Source organism: Syngnathus floridae, chromosome 1, assembly GCF_059516105.1.
Source record: "Syngnathus floridae isolate MCC-2025c chromosome 1, RoL_Sflo_1.0, whole genome shotgun sequence".
NCBI lineage: Eukaryota > Metazoa > Chordata > Actinopteri > Syngnathiformes > Syngnathidae > Syngnathus > Syngnathus floridae.
The window spans coordinates 11256105-11281204 of NC_142413.1; the positions used below are offsets into that span (position 1 = coordinate 11256105).

Genomic DNA, 25100 nt, shown 5'->3' on the forward strand with positions numbered 1-25100 from the left:
GTAACTTCCGCTCCCCCTCCCCGGCGCACTGGGCAGAATGGTCCTGCTGTCAACGGGTTCCACAGTTCCCAGTTGCTCAATAGCTGAAGAAGAGGAGACAAGCACTCATGGCCTGCTCCTCCACATTTACCTTGGTGTCCGTGCTGCTGCTGATGGCAGCGGGGCAGCTGTGTCTTGCGGTCCATCCACTACTCGTGTTCCTGATCGATGGTTTTCGTTACGACTACCTGGACGACCTGAACTCACTACCTGGCTTTAAGGAGCTTGTGTCCAGAGGGGTGAAAGTAGACGCCATGAAGCCGGACTTCCCGAGTTTATCCTACCCGAACTACTACTCATTAATGACAGGTAATACTGATCAATCTCCAAATGACGCAGATTTGATTATTTCATGAGCCCGAAGCAGTTACTATCCTTATTCAGAGCGCTATGTGGTATTTACGAGTTGGCTGTTTTGGGCAGATGCTCAAATCAAAAGGTGCACCCATAGCCGAAGTCATTTATTTTTGTTAACACACGCCACAGTCCAATCAGATGAACCATCTTAACTGAACTTATCTAATTGATTGAATAACAGGCTAAAAAAATTCTAACTCAAAATTTGTCAAAGCTTAACTGAATTGATCAAATTGGTTGAATAACAGGCTAAAAATAAAATAAATTTAACTCAAAACTTGTCAAATCTGTGCTTTGAATAGATGAATAATACTGGTCAAGAGCTAAATTTAATGTGAGGGCTTTATGTGCCTAAAAATATTTTGAATCCGGATTTAAATATTGTTCTTTTCTAGCTCATGTTTTTCATATTTCATGTTTTTAAGTTTGATCTATTAAAGATTGCACAGTACAGATTTTACCATGCGATATATTACAATATTTCATATTACATATTATTATCATCAATATTACTCCATAAACTGATACAGCATATTTGGAATTAGCACAAAAACATTTAGAAAAGTTTACTTGCATGTCTTCTGATTAAAAAAATTAACCCCCCCAAAAAAAGTGTCGTAAGCATGCCAAATATTCTTTAAAATACAATTCTAGTACAATATTTAGAAATGAGCGAAGGGAGCAGGAGTTGGCTTCTTGGTGCCATCTCCTGGCAGATTTTCTCACTTTAGTTTATTTCTACTAGTATGTCCTCACTACCCAGCTGTCAACTAAACTGTATTTATAGAACTAGACCATCGCTGCTGCATACAAAGTGCTGTACAGCAAAAACAACTTATTCGCTGACAAATATAGACTCCTAGCTGTAGAAACGTTAACACTCGGCCAATTATTATGTCAATAAAATCAAATAGAACATGGAAATATCCCCTTGACTACACACAGAACTGAGTTGTGGCCGGGGTGCTGCCCTAAAATATTTTGTTTGTTTCAGTTTTCATTACTTAATTGTGAGAACCGTTTGACATTCTCCTGCAGGATGTTTGTGGTCATATTTTTTTTTCATTTTTCTAAAATAGAAGTGATAAAATGTTCTAATTTATAAAGTATTTGAAGTATCTCATATCTCTCTGCTTGTCTCTCACTCCCCTCTCTACATTAAACATGCCAAAGAACAGCTGGAGAAGTCCGTAAAAGAATTTCATTTGTACAAAACATGTACTAGGCTAGTATTGGAAAGCATTTGCAGTGGGTTGAGGCCAATACCTCTCCAACATTTGTAAAGTATGACAACCAAAACATTAAGCAAGGTCACAGTGTAGGTGTCTATTGATTTTTTTTCCCCTTAACCCTTTGAAAAACATTAGGTCCTGTTCATTTTTTGTTTTTAATTTGATCTAATAAATTTGTAACTTTATACATCTATGTTACACATACTTAGAAGCTTCAAATGATGTGAAGAATGCAAAAAGCATTCGAATATGCTTAGCACGTTCGCCTAACAGTTCATAGGTGCAGGGTTTAATTTCAGCTTCAACCTCCTTGTGTAGTGTTTGCATGTTCTCCCCGTGCCTGCATGGGTTTCCTCTGGGTACTCCGGTTTCCTCCCACATCCCAAAAACATGCATGGTCGGCCGAGTGTGAATGGTTGTTTTTTTCCTACCCTAAGATGGACTGTAATGATTGACATTATATAATGTATCATTAAAGTTACTGCTCTTTATCCTCATTGAACCAGACTTATCTTAATTGATTTTAAGTGCCCAGAATGATATCAGTATGAATGTGAGGATGAATGCACCATGCATTGAGTAATAATATAAAAAGTACCAATGTGACATTCATGGATGACATAGGCTGTAAACATTTGACATAAAACAACTCTTACTCAGAGCTTTATTGACGTCTATCTGGAAATTATTTCTGTTGATCATTAAAGAGGCAAGTAGCTCAATTCATTTGAATTTTGACCTCTGCTACCATGCAATTGTAGTCAAAGATTGTTCCATATCAAGGCCAATGTCACTTCTGATGGAACAAACCACTCATAACGGGATTAAGGAAACAGGTTTGATTCGTGGGAAAAATGAGTCCCTTTAAATGGCATAGTGTAGTTATTCAAATCAAAATGGTGTATTGTATTACATCAACATAAAAATATCATTTGAATCTGCCTGCCAGAACCTGACAAAGTACAAATAGTTTTCAACAATATTTTCTACTTCAGCAATCACAACTTGGCCAGGCAATCGCAGGATTGCTGTATGAAAAGCCGCTTACATTTGTTCAGCTTGACTCTGACAAGTAATGACACCAATTGTTGGAGACCCCTCTCCTCCTCCTTGTGAGCAATCATGCAGAATGCTGATGACACACTTATGACAGTCCGGGAACTGACTGCATGTTCATTACAGATCATGCAGTCAGTTCCCGTACTGTAACCACAATGCTGAAAACAGCAAAATCCTGCAGGCAATTTAGCTGTACATTTCTGTCATGCACTGGTACTAGAATTAGAATTCTTTTTTAATGAATCAAGGAAATAGCTTAAGATATTTTGTTGGAAAGTTGTCAAACGATTATTAAGATCGTAGGCTTAGTATGTGCTAAGATTAAGCTGAATGAAGGTAAGTCAATGCATCTTTTGCATAGAGTCTCATGGTTTCTGTGAACTATATAACTGACCGGTGACCAGTTCAGGGTGCGCATCAACTCTCACCTATAGTTAGGTGAGATCGCCTCCAGCTCCCTCGCGGTCCTCATTGAATAGAAAATTGATGGATGGATGATTTTTGTATACTCAGAGGTGGCATGCTGTAGCTGGTCAAAATGCCGGAGCCCCCCTCCCCCATTCTCGAGTTTAAAATGTCTGCGTATAGCAGTTCACCACGTTTAGAAGCTCTAAAACAACAATCTGTCCAGGCCAATAGCATACAAGCTGTCAAGCCTATTCCTTTGTTGATCTGCTGATGTATGTGTTTTTTCTGTTCAAACAATCAACTGACTGGACTCACACACAGGCACAAATAGAGAAGCAGTTTCTCTTGCCGTCTTTTGGATTGCTGAGAATTTCAATTTGAATGTAGTTTTGAATAAATCTGGCTGTCTACCCCAAAACATATATGCTGTATTCTTAATGATGTAAAATAAATCTGAAGTGACTGTTATGCACTTCATAAGTAATGAAAATGGAAATTATTATTATTATAAATTTATTCTTTTATTTTATTTCCGTATCCGGCCCTTGGAAGAAAAGTTTGGGACACACCTGGTCTTGCTTCACACCCATCTGTTTTATGACTTGATTGGATGGCTAATCTTTGCATAGAAGATTTCTCAGGTTACTTAATGTGTCACCCACAATCCAAAAATATCATTGTGAAGTTTCTGAATTGTCCATAGGTGTGAATGAATGGTTCATTGTCTTTTTCTGCTCTGCAAGTGAATTTGTAACCAGTATTCAGTGAAACCTCTACTTTCGAATGCCTATACTTAGGAACATATCGAGCTATGAATCAGAGCCTCAAGATTCTTATATCTCCACTTACGAAACAAATTCGACATCCGAACCCGTGAGCGACACTGTCATAGCGTGTCAGGTGACATTGTGTGTGTGCGTGTCTCTCCCCTTCGCTCGGCCACTTCCTGTATTCGTCTCAGCCTGCGTTAGCATATTGACTACTTCATCTGTAGTTTTTGTAGTCAATCATATCTCAGAAGAAAGCTAGTGCAAAAAGCTGCGAGGAAGTTAGAAGAAGGTGTAGCAAATGTACGCACACGATTCTCCCACTTCCCCCTACCAACCCCGTCTCTCAAGCGCCTACTTTTATAGCAAGGTACTTTCAAGGTAAAGCACTTAAACATGCAATTTACATTTTGCAATCATTCATATCTCTCTCAGTCGTCCTCAAACGAGCTTCCACGCCTCTACTTAAAAACATTCCTACCTACGAACATGATCACGGAACGAATTAAGTTCGTAAGTAGAGGTTTTACTGTACCCACCTCTCAGACAGGTAGCTGGGATAGACTCCAGGTCACCTTCAACCTAATGAGGACAAATGCTCTAGAAAATGGCTGATGTTGGATGATGAATATTATTTCTTTTTCACAGGTCGTCACTGTGATGTCCATCAGATGACTGGAAACTACATGTGGGATGAATCCTCTGGAAAGGAGTTTCTGATCGGGATCAATTCCGACAGCAGGTTGCCTTTATGGTGGAATGGATCAGAGCCACTATGGGTCACTTTGCAGAAGCTTGGAAAGAAAGTTTTTATGTACTACTGGCCAGGTAGTTACACACTATATCACCCTGACGAACATGCTCTTATGCATTTTAAATTAAAAGAGAAATATAATTGTCCCCTCTGTGAGTTGTCACCTTTCTGTGGTGGAGGGGTTTGTGTGTCCCAGGGATCTTAGGAACTAAGTTGTCTGGGGCTTTATGTCCGGGCAGGGCCACCCAGGTCCAAGGTGAGGGATCAGACAAAAGCATGTTAGACAACATGCATGTTAGATAAATTAAAGACTCAGAATTGTCTATAGACCCCTCTCTCTGATTTCACATTTGTACTCTTTGTGCAAAGGCGGCCTTATGAGTGGATTCCCAGTGGAGGATACTCAATGTATTGAATGAGTCAGACTATAGAGCAGGGGTGTCAAACTCTTTTTTTTCGCGGGCCACATTGTAGTCATAGCTTCTTTTGGAGGGCAAAGTGAACAAAGTGAGGCTATCATTGTTAAAATCAACCAGTACAGTGCTGTGTCTTTGCAATCATTTCTTTCTTGAACTCAGATTCATAACTCAGATACAAATTAACAGTGCTGACCAGGAAGCAACAGAATCTGCCATGTTTAACAATAAATGCTGTAACTATAAATAAACACCATTAACGTCTCACATTTGTCCTTGTGTGTCTGTAGGCTGTGAGGTTGAGATTCTGGGAGTTCGCCCAACATTCTGTGAAGAGTACGTCTACAATCCATCAATGGCAAACCTAACCGATTCAATTGAACGTTCTCTCAACATACTCAAGTAAGAATCACATGTCTGTAAAACCCAACCGTCTGCGACAAATGATCTGCAACTACCGAATATATGCACATTACTTTCACACAGTGGTTGTTTAGTGCGAACTAAATACGTACAGTTATTGTTTTGTGGTTTTTACCAGTGATGGGAAAATGAAGCTTCATGAACCGGTTGTTGTATTCTTTGGCTCCTCGAGATGGCAATGTTGGTTTAAAGTGAGGGTTTTAAGAAATGGCAAGTCGGTGGGCTTTCAGCTCTTCGGTGAACAGGTAGTGCCATCTAGAGGTGTAAGTAAACACAACAACGGGTTCATGAATCATCCTGAAGCTTCATTTGCACATCATTAGTTTTTACAAGTCGTGTTTAAAAGTCTGTGTGAATATGTAGGTCAGGTGATGCAAACATGGCAGCAATATATTATGAGAAAATCGACGTAGAGGGACACCACTTTGGTCCAGACTCTCCTCAGATCAAAACAGCACTGCAACAACTGGACACTGCAATGCAGATGCTGAACTCCAAAATTAAGGTTAGTAAGCTGTAAATATTGTTACAAATACTGGTTTACCTTTCTTTTCCTATAATTACTTGTCATTCACATCTTCTATACTGGTATTTTTTTCAGGAGAAGGACATGTTGAATCAGGTCAACGTTGTGATGTTTTCAGACCACGGCATGACAAAAGTTGAATGGATGGACAAGGTGATTGAGTTGGACAAGTATATCAACATGTCAGATGTTGTCAAGATGATGGACAAAGGACCAGTTGTCAGTTTGTGGATCCAAGGAGACAAGTTCCAACAGGTGAGATCAGAATTGGATGCATGCAGATGTGTGCCATTGTTTACGCCACATGTGTTTGTTGCAGGTGCATGCAGCTTTGTCCAAATTGCCAAACATGCGTGCTTATGCTAGAGAGGATATCCCTGACAGCTTCCATTACAAAGCAGGAAAGTTTGTTGCCCCTCTGACACTGGTGGCTGATCCTGGCTGGTTCATCGTTCAGGTACATCAACAGTCTTGATGTACTTTATTTATTATAGTCAAATTAGACAAACCTATATCCACACAAATATTATCAACTGTACATGTGAAATTGACACTGACATCATAGTGGTTATGTTTTGTCCAGATATTATATAATGTATGTTTGTGAATGTGTTTTTCCCAGAATAAGGATAAGCTCCCATACTGGAAAAATGACTCCAGTGGGGAGACCTCAGCATGGCAAAACGGCTGGCATGGTTACGACAATGATTTTAAAGACATGGGCGGCTTTTTCTTGGCAGCAGGACCGGGTATTGACAATAAGTTGTATTTGAACTGTTTAAGTCTCATTTTGCTTCTGATTTTTAAGGCAAAAAACAGCGTGACAAAAGTAGTGGCCTTACATTTCTGTTTAAAGTTGAACCTCGAAGCTGGATGGGATGGAACGTGATCCATTCTAGGGTAGATACACAACAGAACATAATATAAATTTATCTGTTCCTCAAAAACGCAAGGTTTTGCACTACATGGTAACCAACCACATGACCGCACGTTTAATGTAAACAAGCTTTACGTTCCTCAATGTCATGAAACTGCAATCATTCTTCAAAATTCATGTGAACTAGACATGTCGTAGATAGTAGATATCTACTTCTGTCCCTTGCGCCCGCGCCCTGCTCTTTTTTGCACTGCCTCTGTAAGCTACAGTGGCCGACAGGGGCAAACGCCCTGCAAACGGGCAAATGTGGCAAACGCAGGAAAAGAAAAGATGCAAACAAAAGTGCAAACTAAAAAAAACACAGGAAACAATTGCAAAACAAAAACACGGCAAGTAAGAAATGCTGCAAGCAAGCGGCCAATTGCTGCAAACACAGGAATGATACAAACAAAACAAATAAAACATTGATGCAAAAACAATTGCCACAAACTTTCAAATTACATTTTCCATTGTACAAGTCAGGTGATAAGCAATGAATAATGGGCTGTTTGCGATCTATTTGGTACTAAGTTCATGGGTTCCTTTAGTAAAAGGTAAATTTTTGACTAAAGATAACTGACAATGTTCCAGACATCATAAACATAAGTGTACTGCACAGTCTTGACCTTACAGGGAGTCTTAAAAGTAACATTTTAACAGTCTTTATTGTCGTACAAGTGTAAAAATGAGTTAACTGCTCTCAAAATAAGATATTGTCCTCTTCCTTTCATGTAGACTTCAAGCAGAATTTCAGAGCTCTTCCTATCCGATCTGTGGACGTCTATAACGTATTATGTCGGACATTGGGAGTGGAACCTTTGCCAAATAATGGGTCCTGGTCCCGGGTTGAGAATCTCCTCAACAGTTCTGGTGGTCTGCACTTACCCACAACCCAGTGGATCTGCTGGTTAGCTTTATTAGAAACCCTGCTGGCACTGCGGCATTATTTTTAAAGTGTACAGGCAAAAGAAATGTAACAACCTATACAGTTTTGCTTGAAACCACCAAGAGCTGGCACATCAATTACGAATCTTGAATGGTGTTTTGGAATTTCTACTGGGATTAGGTTTTAATTGAAGAAACTCCAAACATTCTTAATTATGAGTGTGATTTAGAAGGACAAAAAGCCCAGATATGAAAGTAAAATAGAATACAGATAACACTGATAGTATGAATAGATAGATAGAATGAATACATATTGTTTTTTTAAATTACAAGTTAATGTCTTTTCAGAGTCCTTTTAAGAACCCTGAGATTTTTTGACTGAAGTGAGTACATGTTGTCCAGGAAAAATGCAACTATACTGTGCTATAAATATTTTGATATTCAATGCAAATTTCTGTAACTTTCTTTATTGTTCTATAAATAAATTTTCTTTGATTTGAAACATAATTCTGTGTTGATATTGTTAGCATTTTATTCCATAACACTATATGTGTTCATGGAAAACAATGATTAATCATTGTAAGCCAATGTACTGTTATTCCATTTGAACACGATCAAAAAACTTTTTAAACAATTCATGAGTCCGTAACCTTGTTGTGGTGGAGGGGTTTGCATGGTTCAATGATCCTAGGAGCTAGGAGTCGTCTGGGATTTTATGCCCCTGCAAAGGTCACCCATGTAGAAAAAAAGGCTCTAGGTGAGGACCCAGAAAATGGACGGGTCAAATGCGCAGTGGGCTTGGTGGGTGGCAGCCAAAGGGAGGGACCTTGGTGGTTCAGTCCCCTGTTACAGAAACCTGAAGAGGTCAACAGCACCACATCATCTGCAAAAAGCAGAGATGCGATGCTGAGGTCACCAAACCAGACACCCACAATGCATCAGCTGCGCCTATAAATTCTGTTCCTAAAAGTTATGAACAGAATTGGTGACAAAGAGCAGTCCAACCCTTACTACTGGAAATGCGGACCAAGCTCTGACATTGATGATACAGGGACCGAACCGCCCTTGGCACCCCATACTCCCAAAGCACAGTGGAATGCCTTCTCCAGGTCCACAAAACACATGTGGACTGGTTGAGCAAACTCCCATGCACTCTCGAGGATCCTCCCGAGGGTATAGAGAGCTGGTCCCCCCTCTTAAAAAATTTGTTTAATCAAATTAACATTTTGGGCAACGGTACGTTTCCTAAACACTGTCATACACACATGTGACTGGTGCTTAAATACTCTGGATCAAAACACCACGCCAGTATAACCAAACATCATTATTTTATTATCTTAAAAAGTAACACAATCCCCATAGGGCATCACGTACACTACAACAATGGTAACACCAGTACTAACATCAAAGGGACTTCCAGATATTATAGACATTTTTTTAAAAATCCCTCTTTTTATTGTTTAAATTAGTTGACTAGGCATGACAGATAAACATCATTTACAGGTATGTCACCATTTGAAGCAATGCTATTGTTGAACCTCAAGTTTTAGAACGCACCGCCGATGTTAAGGGAAGACATTTCATGGACTGTCAGTGTAGAAAAGGGATGGACAGTTACATATGACCTATGGCTGGTTGATGGACAATAAAGTTGATGGATGGCCTTTGGGCCAGTCAGTGATTGGGACAAACGGGGCAGTGCAAATATCAGACATGAGGTACAGAGCCTCTTGACCTTCACCGTACAAGAGACTACAGCCCTATTTTACAGATGGAACTAGGCGTTAGACCCTTGTATTTCTATGGATCAAATGTCTCATTGGAGTCCTGACCTCAGTCGTTAATCCAAGATTAGTGGTACAGAATTTTACAGAACAGGTGAGACCACAAAAATGAATTAGAATTGAAACTAGACCATGACTGTGTCTAATTGAAAGAACGGGAAACTAAGCAAGAGTAGGTACAGGTGATAAACATTCCCATAGACTTGGCACTCGAGCCCAACTGCAACTATGTATGACGGACTAGAGGCCGAGTGATCAGGGTTGTAGCAGAGAATGCTTCATGAGATTTCGGATCAAATAACTACTGTACATTCTATTTTTGCAATATTGCAGACACTGGTTTAGAATTTCGTTGCATTGCAGCGCTCCAAGAAGTGGAAAGTACCTCAGAGTGTGAATGGTCTTGAGTCTTTGACGACATTTTACCTAGTAGTACATATCAGTGGTATGGATCAATAACCCTTATCAAGCGCAAGCTTGTGTGTCTGTAGGTTTGATGCTTGGGGTATTGTACCAAACCCAACGGTACCGCTTGGTAGAGGTTTTATTACTAGCTTGTATGCTGGGATAAACGGAATTGAAACCTCTTTCTGGGGAGTTGAAAGCAAAGCGTCTTAGTAGAACACAAACTTCAATACTCTGGTACAGAGAAGATAAAGCTGTAGTACACCATAAGGTTATTTAAAATATAGATATATATATGTTGTTGTTTGGTGTTCTAGAGAGCTGTAAGTGGAACTTTACAATGTGCATATCCCCAATCTGAGATGATTTTTCCGTGCATCTTCGCACTTGGCTCACTCGCTTATTAGCAGCTACGCTGTGACAGTTGCTGAAGAAAGAAAAATAAATGGGCAGGGAGTCCAGCACTTGGATGTGTAGTGTGTACGGGCTGTATGTACGTATGTGCAGACATTCACAGGCCAGAGGCTGATGACAGTGTGATCATGGAAAGGACGGGCTGTGTTTTTGCTGTTGTGGAGGTAGTTGAAGAGGAGCTTGTAGGACGACAACATCAGGATGGCTGACAAACTTCCTGAGCCTGCAGAAGGATGGATCTCAGATCAGGACCACGATTGGACCGAAATCACTACAGGATTCCCCATGATCGACCAGCCCGACTTGTTTCGGCGCAGGCTTAAAAATCTAGCACACAAATGAGTCACCGTGTCCTCCTGCTCAGTCTTGTGTGAAACGAATACGATTTTTAAATAGGAAATACAGTATAATCATTGCCATTAGTATGGAGGTGAAATGATCACTAGTAAGCAGCCATTTAATACTATATTCCAACTATATCATCATCACTGACCATAATGCATTTTTAGCACCATGAGTGAGCATGGCTCAGGAATTTCACAATTTAAAACGCAGTTAGTCAAGAATTGGATATTTATGAATGTTTCATTCTGTATTAATAAATACGGAAGAAAAAAAACCCCACAACCCTGCACTCTGTGAACAACACTTAAATGGATTCATGTTAATTTTCAAAACCATACAATCCCATAATCCTAATGGAAACTCAAATACCAGTACAGTTGCTCATTTTGCATTCAAATATCACGCTCTGGATGTGTTCATACTCCGATGGCACGCAATCAGCTTTGGGCTACTTTCGGCAGGTTACATGTCAAAATTATTCATGTCCACTGAATGCTTCTGCAATCACTTAAAGTTTGTTCCCGACCATCTGATTTATTCATGCCATGATACAATATACTCAATACAATCGGCACTAGAAGTGTTTTATCAAGGTTGACTGATAGTGGAATTATTTATTAAAACCTAACACACCTCTAGAGACACTGCAGTCGTGCTGACCAAAGTTTTTTGATTTAACTGCTTCAGTTTTTGTGTTTGTGATTCATACTGTTTAATGCTGTAATGAGCATTTACAATGGGTTCCAAATTGAGACATTTCTGTTCTTTGTTTTTAATATATATCAGAAATGTATAAAATATGCTCAAAAACCTTTACAGGCGATATACAAAAATTCTCAAGTGGAATTTAATACTTTTTAATACCAACACGACTTCCAGCTGCAACTATGACAACCTTTCAAATTTTAGTGTTACGGGTTATGAATAAAGTTACAGATTACTGTCATTTTGCCAATATTATAGCTACTATTACAGATGATCAACAGTAGGATAAATCATTAAAATAATCAACAATCCATGAAAATATTTATTATTTACTGAGTGTTTGGACTAATGGCGTTAGAAGTAAAGGCGATAATAAATTCCCAGTAACGGATAATCTACTCAATTACTAAATTCATTGTTGAACGCCGTTACATTACTATGAGTGAAATGTGGCACGTTAATTATGCTGCTTGGGATGCGTCGACGCACAATACAAACGCGCGTCCGCCTGTATGTATCTATTATATTTGGTTCGCTCTCTTACAATTGAAAATACACTTCCTAATTTTGATGTGCTGACAGATTATCTGCCCTCGCACGTCTCTGGAATTCGGAATCAAAATATCCGAAAGTCACACCGTTATTTTCTAAATACCGAACTTGTATGTCTGTTTTTTTCTTTGAACACGTATTGAGACTTTTATCGAACATTTAATGGTTGTTGGCATCCACAGGATTGCATTAATGCCGCACACTACAGCATACTGTAGTTCACCGGTCCTACTCGCACATATAATTTATATAATAAATGAAGTTGCGTGATTATTAGGGAATAGGCCAGCACTTAAAACAAATGGGAAAAAGTCTTAAAGTTGCATAGAAGTTCGAAAATGTAATACCTCTTCAAATGGCATTTACTACTTTTTAATAGTGTTATATTTTACTAATTTCATTTACTACCTTTTAATACCTTTTACAACCCCGCGGATACCCAGGTTTAAGTCATGCCTGTACAACAAATCTTAGAATTGTTCACATTTTATGTGGGTTCAAATTTACGAGAAGTATACAGTTGTGAATCTCATACTGCATACAAGCAATACCATAATAGTCTGGCGCAGTATGTCAGAAATATGACTAAAATTAAAGGTTCTTGCCAAATTTGATTTGATTCTTTTTTTGGAATGTTTAAGAGTTAAAAACAGCCTGAAATTTTGGAGTTCAACCATTATGACATCATTTTCAAAATGGACATCTCCATGTTGAATATGCTAGATAATGACCCTTCTATGATACACACAATCATAAATTTGGTGTCTAAACTTATTTTGTTAGTATAAATAATGTCATGGTGTATATTAAAATGATTATGGAGTGGCTGCCATATTGAAAATCCAATACGGCTGATTTTCTTATGTGCTAACAATATCAGTTTTGTGGTTTTAGTGGTGGTGGTGAGGGTCAGATCAGCATTCATGTCCTGCGTCATCTGTGGTCAGGTTGGGAATGTAGCAAAGCGTTTGAGAAATGCTGATATGATGAAACCTTATTTCAATGATTCGAAGACATAAAAATTTGGTGTAGAACTACTGAATGCCAGAAAACAATCGTCAAGAAAACAAATCTTAAAAGACTAAGAGGTACTACGTCACGCTATAAACAAACAAGTAGCCAACACAGAGAAGCCAGAACGAGTTACAAGCCTCCCCTAAGGCAAAGGTGTGCGTGTTTTCTTTATGTAACTTCTACCCAGGTGAAACTACTTGGGAGCATAAATTTGGTAAAAAAAAACACAATTGAAATTTGATCATACCAGGGCATTCCTCATAATTCAAAACATGGGTTTAGCCATAACGCTTGTGATTGTGTGTAACTTCCGAGGGTCACTATATTGCATTGGAGCAGGCCAATGAAATGATTGCTAAAACGATAACCTAATATGAGGCTGAGGGGTGGGAAAATTTTAATTCCAATATTTCCTACGATTTGTAACACCAACTGAGCCCCCAAAACAAATAAATTTTGGCAGCAGAAATGACCAATATGACATATCACACCAGACTATAACCTAAAAACGAGCGTTGAATGTTTTCGAACATGTGTTATGGCGACACCTATAGGACCCAAGCCAACGATGTAGACATGAGGCAGCAGCATCCAGTGGACTTACTATATGGTTTGGATTCATAAAGGAAGGAAACGTTTGCAACTGACTAAAAGCTGCAATCTTTCTGCAGGTTGATTTCAGGTTTTGATGTAGAGAACACAGCAGAAGCAAGAAATTGTTGGTACATTTGTTGTGAGTCGGCTGTACAACTCCTAACCTTACCTGTGGTAAACTCAGTTATTCAATTTCACCTTCTGAATGTTTTAGAAGTGCCCTCACATTAGTCATTAGGGAATCTAACTGACTGTGGTAGTTTTCCACCATTAAAACATACCGTAAACTTTTGCATGTCTGTGACTACCACAGGATCAGTTCTGTGTTTGAACTCCAGCGTTGTGGTTGATCAGGATTTAAACACTTCAATCCGTGCACCTCAATTTAAAGGAACCTGTTGGGTACACATTCTATGTCTCACCATCTGTATGGCTCACATTTTTGATAATTGTCATCAATTATATATTGAACTATAGATTGAATATTATAATATTCAAGCAAACTGATGGTTCAAAATGCTCTAAAAACTGATCTAATGGATGTGTGTAGACTAACAATAGTTAGTAGAGCCTCAGACCCTTTGATGTGTAAACACACCATCGGACGGAGTTGCACTGATACGGAGCAGCTGGAATGGGACTGGAATTAAATGACCTGAGATTCCAGATTACTGGTACACAATCATATCCCACATGGCACACACACACACACAAAACTAAGTCACATGGACGCACGCACACACCCAGACACGCACACACGCACGCACACACACACACAAAGTAGAACCCACGTAAGTGAAAGAACACAAAGCGCTATGTAAACAGAAGGCTATGAAATGACATGGTTAGTCTGCCCAACAGCATGGTGTGTGTTTATGAGAGAAGAGAGCAGTCTTATGGTGGTCTAAATTCCTTTGTAAAATGTGTCAATGTGTGTATTAACAGCTATAGTTCCACAGTGGTCTCGTGGCGGCTCCACTGATTCAGTCCATGTGACAGTCTGCATGTTTAACAGTCCTCGGAGCAGGACTTCCTCTTGTCCTCGGTCATGGCCTTTAGACGCTGGTGATTGATGCAAGGCAGGCGTTGGGCTTTTGGAGTTTTTCCGATTGGCTGCCAGCTGGTTCAGGGATGGCACGGAATGAGAAAGGTGGACCGTTGCTATTTGTAATCCCAAGGTGGCCGGGGCTCAGAGCCAAATTCTGCCGTCGATTACTCTCCACTATGGACGAGGTGTTCGATGCGAGGCTCTCCCTTGTTCTGCAACAGAAACAATGTGAGAACGTAAGCAAATACAATGGCTAAGTCAAATCACCTTGGACACATGAACCAAAGGTTGCAGGTATCAACTGACTATGTTGCTATGATCGTGTGCATCTTTGACATAAAGTATGTACATTTCAATATTACTACTGTCCACTGTTGTGCCGTTTGTCCGATCGCAGTTTGCTTCGTGTGCTTCGTTTGGACATTGTCTTTTCTTTCCTTGGCTTCTACATGCACATAACCACAAATTAATACCTGGGGTACACCAATACTTACCTTGGCGAGTTGAATCCACTGTCAACAGTAACTGAGCTGGAGTCCATGCTGTCCAGTCTGACAGAATGCACCGACTGCTGGTTCTGGCTGGGTTCTGGAAGGTTCTCTTTAGCACCAGGGAAAGTAAGGGTTCTTTCAAACCTTCTTTGTAGATCCCTCTCCTTCTCTCTCTCCAACAACCACTGCATGGTGCCTGCTCCACCACCTCCCATTCCAACAACTCCTCCACCAGTTTTGCCATCCTCTCCTCTACTTTTAGTTCCTCCCTCCTCAAGTTCGTCATCATCTGAAACATTGTAATAGTCAAAGGAGGCCTCTGCAGCACTGGTTGTGGGTTCGCTCCCCTGTATGGGAGCAGAGGGAGTCGCAACCAGAGGTTTGGGAGCGTCAAAGGCCTCCTGGGAATCAAGTGCATCGCAGGATGAAGACAGAGTAGAGGAGGCAAGAACAGGGGTTTTCCTCAAGGAGCTGTATCCTGGTAAAGGAAGGCTCGGAGGTGGTTTGAAGAGTGTATCTTTACTAAAAATCTCCTTACGTTTTTCTTGACCACAGGAGGCACTGTGGGGAGGTCGGGCGTTCAAAACAGGAGGATCTGGCACCGAGAGAGGTATTGGAGGCAGGCTGCCACCTTTAGGTCCCACTTTTGAGAAGTCTTCCTTCACTTCTGGTGTTTGTCTTTCTGTTTGCCTGTCAGTGCAGCCCAATTTCAACCCATCTTGGCTACTTTTGCCAAGAGTTCCCAGTGGGCTTGGGGCTGTGAGTATAGCCTCAGAAGATCCGGAGCACTGGAAGTAGCCATCTGGAGGGATAGAGTTGTGCTGTGTTTTAGGAGAGTATGCTGGCAGACTGTCCCGACTCTTACATTTCTCTAAACTCCTGCCACCATCTAACACTAGTGACTCCCCAGGCAGCTTAGCCGAGGGAGCAGTGGGGTGAGGGTAGTGGCATGAGCTCTGGTTGGCTCGTAAGGTTCCATCATCAGTATAGTAACGGCTTCGATCGTCGTAGTAACCGGGTGGTCCAATTAAACCAGTTCCAAGAGGTCCTTTTGAATTTTCCATGGATCTGGAGCGTTCCTTGGCTTTATCGCTGCGTTCATTTCTAGACTTTCTTTCCTGCGTGTGTGAGTGCGAACGGTGGACTTTGGAGTGGTGCGCCGATGGACCATGGCTCGGCTCAGGGAAAGGCATTTCTGTCCGTCGTTTAGCAAGCTCTCCGGACACATCCCATTCTGGTGTGACAGGTAGGTGGGAGGAGTCAAGGATGTTAGGGTTGCTATGTGCCAAATGAAGACGCGTCCGCTGCCGCTCCATAGCCAAGGCATGTTCCCTCGGTGACCGAGCCAGTGACGATGAGTAAGCTCTGTAGTCCCTGTCGGTTAGTTCCAAATGGGAACTCTCGCTCTGCTCACCCCGAGACACCCTTGTCTTACTATGTGAGCGGCTAAGTTTGGTCTGAGACTGCTTCCTATGCCTTCCACCACTTCTTCTGCTTCTTGAACTGTGATTGGCTGACGACGCTTTGCTCCTCTGTGCACGCTCCTCTTCAAGACGTTTCATGACCGCTGTGTGCCGAGCAAGGTTTTCTACTGTGAGATCGGGGTTAATTCTGCGGATAATCTCGATTTCTATATGCCGTGGGAGCTGGCTGGGTGCCTCTTCATCACGGAGGGGCCACTCCTCAGGGGGGAACTGTGCAGAGAAGGTGGCTAGCTGCTTGGTCTTGTCCTTCTTAAAGCTGAGACGGAAGAGCTTCAAACCAAACTTACGACTTGCTGTACCACTTGCCGGTTGCTTCTCGAGCTCACCGGTCCCTCCTCCGCCTCCTCCACGATGCTTTGTGAGCGTGTCCGTCTTGAAGGGGAACCCGAGGGTACTGCGGCTTTTTTCTGTGTTGCCTGCCACTGGCTGAGGAGGTGACTGGGGAGAGTGTGGCGATGAATATGCCTCCCGGTGGTCTTTGGGGGATCTGAGCTGCAGAGTAGTATGATGACTGGGGGGGTCGTCTCCACGATAGGTGTTATTATAAAAGGTATCCACGACTGCGCCACCCCCACCCCCGCTGTGGTTCTGGTTGGATTTTGGATGACTTCGATCTCGCACACCGCCTGATGTGGATGCGGTGATGGTGCCAGAGAGAGGGGAGGTGCACTGTGTCTGCTGATTCTGCTGCTGATTCTGCTGTTGTTGCCGCTCAGCAGATCGCTCATCTAAGTGGTACCACTTGGAGCTGGTTCGGATTAGGCTTGGAGTGATGAAGTAAGTTTGAGGAGTTACAATAAAATATCCGTCAGGTGTTGGGTAGATCTTGCGTTCACGGACCAACATGTTGAGTGTGTGGTGCAGGACCTCCTCTGTTGGTGTAGGAACACCTGAGAAAAGTTACAAAGAAGAATTAGTTGGACAAGGGGCAATTCACACAAATTCAATTAAAAAACTGCTTTTGTTGTACTATACTTGCATGCTCTCCTTGGATTGTACAACACAAATATACAGAAGTATCAAAGAATACAAAACTTACAGAGAACCATTGTGGTGGCAGCATCATACTTTTGAGTATTTCTTTACCTGGAGTGTGGGCTTTTGTCAAGGGGAAGGGACTTATGAACAGTTCCAATTACAAGTCATGGTTAGTACATAACCCTCAGGTTGCTGTTAGAAAGCAAATAAACAAATCAACAGATAAATAAAAAAATAAAAAGCCTGCTAGAATAGCTGACTTGTTTGGGGTTAATCAGTCAAATTAAATGGTGGCAGGTTTGTGCTGATTCCCATTTAATATGTGTTTTCACCACGTTATAGCCACTGTATATTTTAGATTATATATTCAAAAACACAACAAACAAACTGCAAAAAATCCTGATAAACTGTAGACTGAGCAACTATCTTAACTGATGTTGTGGGCATTGATTTTGGGATTTCAATGCTGGCACTAGTAAGTAGTATGTACTATGTAGGGACAAAATTCCAGTCAAAACATGACTCAGTTGGAGGACCGGGGGGTTGTCTTTTGACTGTTTTTCAACATTAGATACACAATTAATAAACTTATAAAATGATTTAGCTGATGAGTTAATCTACAACTGTTGTCTTTGACATGTATGCGTTTGGGGGAATGTTAAAATGACGTACAATCAATCATGTGCTTGTCAGAAAATACAGCAATTATTTATAGGCCTTAATGCTCCTCCAAATCCCTGTCTCCCTCTAACTTCTTTATCTCGCTGACTATCTACGCTCTCTCTTCCTTTATCAGTCTGGTGGTATTACTGACACTTACATCACAGCAGCCACTTGGCCCAGGCAGTATGATGCAACTTGATGCACACAGACAAGCTGCTGCTGCAGTGCGTATGCATGCATGGAACTACGAGGTACACGCCCACACACACACGCAACGACTTTTCATCATTTTGCATTCTCTGCAAAAATAAGACAATCGTACACATCCCACTCTTAGTTTAGCGGCTAACTGAGATGAAATTTTGTCTACCCGTAATAAGATTCATTTGCATAGTAAACATAATAAAGTTGCATTTTAGATTTCTAGACCGGTTTCTTGTCTGAATAATTTAAAGGTCAAAGCTACCGTATACTAGCTGTACTTGAACTGAATACCAAATTAAAGCATCAGCAAATGTTACAAATTATAAACTAATCTAATACAGTACTTATATTTTACAAGTGTCAGCAGTACAATCAATCATTAAATTAATGGTAATTATCACGAGTGCATGTCAGAAATGTGAAATCGTCACTCAGGTTGAAGAAATGACAAGCACACTCATCAATCCAATGGCAATTGCCACACAGCAGTGTGTGTGTGTGTGTGTGTGTGTGTGTGTGTGTGTGTGCGTGCGGGTGCACATGTGCGTGTGGCTTTTTTACGTTGCCTTTCATTGCATCATGCAAATGCAGTTGCTTTAGTAGCATGATGCAAGTTCACTTAAGACGGAAACCCAATACTAACTGACACACATAAACAAACTCAGACTGTGTTTGTGTGCACGTGTGCTTGAGACTGCCTGTGTATATTTGCGTCTGACTATTATTATGCTTGGATTTCAGTTACAAGTTACAACCTCTATAATTGCATGAATAAGAGTATAATGAACAAATGAAAAATGGTTGCTTAGACTAGATTCACACTTCATGATTCAAGTGACAAAAACTTTTGGTTCCCAAGTGGTAGTTTTGAATAAGTGCCATGGCAGGAGCTGCTTCACTTTATCAGCACGGTCACTCCCTGTTAGCTTGTCGTATGTGTTAGCATGTTTAGTCTGATCGTGTCTCTTTAGATTGAAATCCTTAAACAAGGCAACCATCTCTTTAGAAATTAGACAAAAAAAATTGCCTTGATTTTCTGTGAAGAAGTATTGTAATTCCCATTTCTCTTGAAAGCGACGGCCCTCAATGTCAAATTTCCTTGTTTTCTTTGCAGTCGCAATGGCAGAAATGAGCGGAGAGGGGTGGTGCTGCCACCTTTTGGTAATAGGATGAATTACCGTTTCATGATTTTTTTTTTTTTTTATTCAGTTTGACAGTGCAGGCGGGCCATAAATAATACATTATAAGACCGAAGCTGCGGGCCGTATGAAATCTGACCGTGGGGCGGATTTGGCCCGCGGGCCGGAATTTGGAATGTTTTAATCGTTCCAAACCTTTGTGACGAACCATTCTCACAGGGCCACTTTGTGGAATTGTGTCTTTAGAACACTATACTGATATGTAAAGGCAATAACAACCAATTGCAAGTTTATTACTTTACTAAGGTAAGCTTTTGGTATGAGTGGAAAAGACGTCTGCCTTATGTAAAATGTTACCTGGAAAACATGTCTGCAGGTGTTCCGTTAGGGCCTCCTGAGTGACCGGCTTATGCGCAGAGTTCATAGCAGAGATAGCCAATACCAGTACTTCTCCCAGAGGGATGAACTGGGATTGGCTGATAGGGGACATACTGATGGGTGACACATCACCTGTGAAGAAACAAGTCACAATAATTAACAGGAAATTATCAGCTACAGCATAAGCATTTACACAAACCGCACACCCAAACACTTGTTCTAAAGGTATTCTGGCATTTGTTTGATCCTTATTTCAAAATAGATAGACACAAAGGAGTACTTGCTACTACACTCAATGTTTAAGTCCAAGTCAACAATCTATGTCACCTATTTGGTGCATTAAAACGTACTGTGAATTAAAATGAAAAACTTTATTCGAGGAGCATCTTTCTAACTTGGTGAAACTGAATCAATGAATAAGCAATTGTTTTCTTTACATGTAGAAAGAACCATTTTCATTTCTTAAATACACTTTGGCGCATATCAGTTACGTTTGTTTTTTTGTCCCGGGAGAAGGGGCCAAAAATGGGGGAAATCAACCTTCCAAAATGATCTAGCGGCAACGGTTGTCGAATGGGCAATATTTAACACAATGTGGTGGACAACATTCAATTACAACAACTACTACTGTTACAACACATTTTCCAACATTCTTTGTGTTGATTCACTCGCCATCGAAAGTCTACTGGCATGGAAATTTATAATTTATCGACCATGCTTGGTTGCTAACGGAGATGAGCAGTGGTACATTCAGAGAGTACTATAAGTAGCAGGACTTTGGCTATGTACTACGTCAGATTTTAAAGCACAGCTGCATAGAGGCTGCCACTGACCACTACCCCTCAGCTGCCATAAAGTGACAGCTGCTATGGGCTATCATTCAATTTCCCATAAGCAGGATAAATCATAACTTATATACCGTATTTTGCGGACTATAAGTCGCTCCGGAGTATAAGTCGCACCAGCCATAAAATGCCCCAAAAAGTGAAAAAAAAACATATATAAGTCGCTCCGGAGTATAAGTCGCATTTTGGGGGCAATTTATTCGACAAAATCCCACACCAAAAACAGTCATGAACGAGCAACAACAGGCTAAACGATAGCAACAACAGACTAAACGATAGGTATGCTAACGTGACAAACACAAACAAAGAGCTGAGAACGGGCCTGACGTAATATATAGAGTGATTAAGGACAACTATTACATGAATAACATGTTTATAAAACCATCAGTGTCACTCCAATTCATTAAATCCATCGATTGTTCTTTGTCAACAATGGGTGTGTGCGGCTGAGGGCGCTTGCACTTTAAAATATTCCACAGGCTCATATAACGATAGATAAACTATATTTCAAATAACTATAATATAAGCCAATAATATTATCAAACCATCCGTGCACTTTAAATCCATTAAATCCATCGATCAAATGCCTCGTCCTTTGTCAACATCGCCGCGCGTGCGCCCTGATGTCAGCCTCGTCTTTATTCCACAGATCTAGTATATAACTATATTGTAGCGTTAACAAAGTACAAGGATAGACGTGGGTTTGGTAAACGGCTCTTTATTAAACAAAACAAACTTCCAAGCGTGTGGCGGCGTGGACTTCCAGACACGAGAGCTCCATGGCATAGGACCGGGCGTGCGTAATGATCATGTCCGAGCCCCATGCACCGTTCGCAGACAGCCACTCGGCCGAGCGCCGGCCCCCGACTCAGTAGAGTAGGACCGGGCGTGCGCAAAAGCCATAATAGTTTTTCAAACCTTCTATGTCACGCCAAATCCTTAGTTCCTTCAAACTCTTTGTCCTCCGTGTCACTTAGAAATGATCACCGCTAATGATGCCGGTAGTCCTTACGTGGATACGTTTGTCCTTTATGTAAACAACCGCCGCGCTGCGCCGTGCCACTGACGTCACTTGAAATAGTAATCCATTGGTACATCACGGTTCTCCAAACTTTCTTTCTGCTGCTCGATTACTTTTTTCAGCTGCATATTTTACAACTTGAAGTTTGTAACCTGCAAAATATGAGTTTCTTTTTGGTGCCATTTTTCTTAAGCCCACCCAGTTGATGAGTCACGTCCAACGGTGAAATTCAGAGCGCCCTCATCCAGTTTCGTTTGAAATATATATATTTTTTCAGATGTAGTTTTTTGTTTTGTTTATTTGGTTGTTTTATTAAAGTCAAAGTCTGCTTTATCGTCGATTTTTTTTCATATACTAAGACACACAAAGAGATTGAAATTACGTTCCCACTATCCCTCGGTGAGATAGTACACATATGCATACAAGCAACACAAAAAAAAACCAAGAAGGCACAAACAATGAATAAATAAGAGTGTTGAATAAATGATAAATAAACAAATAATAATAAATAATAATAATAAATATAAGAGGAGCAAAAATGGAGCAAGTGTACATACAGCAGACAGTGGACTTGGATATGGTGCTTTAAAGTGTTAATTGCTTTATTTGATGTTTTCTCTATTTTTTATGTTTTGAATATGTTAAAGATATAAAAGCATGTGAAGTGATCAACTATACTAAAAGTAACATGGGAAGTGGTCAACTATACTTGAAAGTAAGTGATGTCTTAATGATCAAGTAAAAATTTGTGAAAAAAAACATATATAAGTCGCTCCTGAGTATAAGTCGCCCCCCACCCAAACTATGAAAAAAACCGCGACTTATAGTCCGGAAATTACGGTATGTAGTGCTTACTGAGTCCCTTTTCTTAAAAAACACCAGCGCTGTTCCTTCATATGCAACAATTTTTGGGTGGTCTTTTTTGTTACTGTAATTTGATACTGATATTTTCCCTCCAGTGTAATAAGAGAATCAAGACCTCATTTAGACCTGAACGCATAAAAAGTCTTGGGTAAAACAATAACAAGGGGAAAGAAGGTCAAATTGTTAAATAAGTATTCAGTTTTCACCTGATGAGAACATTATCCTCATATTTGCAACTATTTATTAAGGAATGTTACTTACTAATGTCCTTACTCCTTAAAACCTTGCCTGTTATGTCCCGGCAGTGTTACACAGTCCCGGTACAATGTCCATATTCAGCCATCGTCAAAATCTAAGCTAATATTAATTGTCATGGACCAGGAGAGGGAAGCTAGTGTCAAACGACACAGGCTATACGAGGATAAAATAGATTAAACAAAAAACCATCAACTTTCATTGCACCGCTTTCTATGTTGTTTTCTACCAGTTTTGAATACCATTTGCTAGCTCAAAAAATTACCTTACCCATAATGCATCACGTGACCCCTGAGATCTACAAGTGGCTAATAACGTTTGCAGTCAACAAGATGAAGTGAGGTGTTGATATACTCCCATCATGCTTGAAAATCATGATAGTGTGATAGTGACATTACTAATGGGGGTATGTAAACAAACAAGAATGTGGAATTAGTGGGCACATTTTTCGTTTAGGCATGTTTGCACCCTTGACGTGACATGGCAATACATCCCTTAGACACAAACATTAGACCTGAACTGCTCAACTTGTCAATGTGTTGTTGGGGTGCAACTGTTTGAGTTAGATGGAGCTGTTGGTCGGTCAACAGAAAATTGCCACTTTAGTATTACGGGGAAATTTTACCAATGGAATGTCAACAGAATGATACCACGTATCGATCTACGTAGCTACTTCTGTCTCTTTACTTGATTAAAGAAAAAGAATAATAACGTATCAAGACAAAGATTCAGTCAAGATCAGGTACTGCTGGGCACTGCATTTGCACAACCCATTGTACTTTCCCCGCTGTTTCTGTGTGAGCTTAGTCCAAGCTAGACATCAAGCTAAACTTTTCATTGATGATGCAGGACATTAACAGAGTGAAACTTAAAAATAGCGTCAAAATAAATATCAGCATTTGCAGAGTAAAACGAAAATAGAGACAAAATAAATGTCATTTATTATCAAACTCTTTCAAGGCGAATACAAAACAAAATTGTTGCATTTGTAGGAGTTAAACAAGTTTCTCCTGTGGGCACAGACTTGATGTGATCACTCATAATTATGGAATCCAATCATGGGCCAGAATGGACGGTTCGGCGGGCCGGATTCAGCCGCGGGCCACCCGTTGATGATCAAGATTAGAATGTGCTGTAATTTTTTCATTCTTTGGTATATTCGTATTGTATGTAGCATGCCAATTATGAAACCCAGGAATTGTTTTTAAGACAAACGTATGGTTTACATAAAAAATATTTGTCATTCTTAGCAGTGCATGGTGCATGTTAAAAGTCTAGCCCTTGAGGGGTATAGATAAAACATTTTGCACTCGTATCATCAAATCTTCCCAATCCTGCAGTAGGTAGTAAAGATGACGTAGCAATGCAATCAACTTCCCATCAAAATGCTTCTACTGTTACCGGGTTTTCCATTGCTGCATTTTACCATCACAATTATTGCACCTCTCTGCAAACGCCCCCCCTCCCCAAAAAATTGACAGACCATATTATTGCAGGCACAGTGCTCCCTTGACTACCTTTGCTACAGTACATCAGACGTCTGGTCAACCAACAGTTGTTTAACAAGTTGTGTTGTATATGTTTTCCCTGGGTGTTTCTTTAATCAACATTCCGCTGTTTCATCCAGTCATGTCATAAATAGCACAGATACAGAAGAGCCATTTTGTAGCAGCTGTTGGCGTGCGCGTTCTCCATTTTTACTACGCCAAAAAAAATAAAAAATAAATAACAGTCCGAGAGCAAGGAGGAAACAGGGCTTGGCAGGCAAAGAAGCATTTGATAGAAAATAACAGGAGGGGGCAGGTGAAAAGGGGAAAACTGTATAGTAAACACGACAAAAATTCTGTGAGACAAAGCAGCGAGAATAAAGAACGATAAAAGCGGGATGGGGGAGCAATGATCGTCCATGTCTCTCACTGCAGTGGTAGTAAACAATCAGCCGGCCTCCTTTGTCCACACCACTAAACCACACCCCCTCCTTTTGTCATGCGCTCCCTCCCTCCACCGCTCTCCCTCTCTCTCTCCATTCATTTACATCATTACCCATCTTGAAATTTGCCCTACTCCCCCCCAACACACCATGTAATACATATCTGTCTCGGCATGGTCTATCCTATCCTGTCACTCTTCTTTCT

The 25100-nt window shown here is 40.6% G+C and overlaps 2 protein-coding genes across 6 annotated transcripts in view; one reads left to right on the forward strand and one right to left on the reverse strand.

The window, feature by feature from the left end:
- The first annotated feature begins 3 nt into the window (after window positions 1–3).
- Window positions 4–8289, forward strand: enpp6 (ectonucleotide pyrophosphatase/phosphodiesterase 6). Of its 2 annotated transcripts, none has more exons than XM_088368630.1 (8): window positions 4–348; window positions 4511–4690; window positions 5323–5434; window positions 5819–5960; window positions 6057–6236; window positions 6301–6438; window positions 6604–6730; window positions 7633–8289. In XM_088368630.1, the coding sequence occupies exons 1-8, from the start codon at window positions 108–110 to the stop codon at window positions 7848–7850; spliced, it is 1338 nt and encodes a 445-aa protein (XP_088224756.1). In that variant the 5' UTR covers window positions 4–107; the 3' UTR covers window positions 7851–8289. The 2 variants fall into 2 exon arrangements, with proteins under 2 accessions (XP_088224756.1, XP_088224766.1); XM_088368640.1 differs by lacking the exon at window positions 4–348 and adding an exon at window positions 2845–3023.
- Window positions 8290–9091: 802 nt separating this feature from the next.
- Window positions 9092–25100, reverse strand: part of LOC148404081 (storkhead-box protein 2-like) — a 31093-nt gene continuing 15084 nt past the window's right edge. For 3 of the 4 annotated variants that reach the window (XM_088376429.1, XM_088376442.1, XM_088376448.1), the window contains exons 2-4: window positions 19960–20112; window positions 15138–17508; window positions 9092–14855 (exon numbers count right to left, since the gene is read on the reverse strand). In XM_088376429.1, the coding sequence (XP_088232555.1) occupies window positions 14651–14855; window positions 15138–17508; window positions 19960–20112 (2729 nt within the window). In that variant the 3' untranslated portion in view covers window positions 9092–14650. The remainder of the gene's footprint in view (window positions 14856–15137; window positions 17509–19959; window positions 20113–25100) is intronic. The other variant, XR_015858635.1, reaches the window with a different exon arrangement.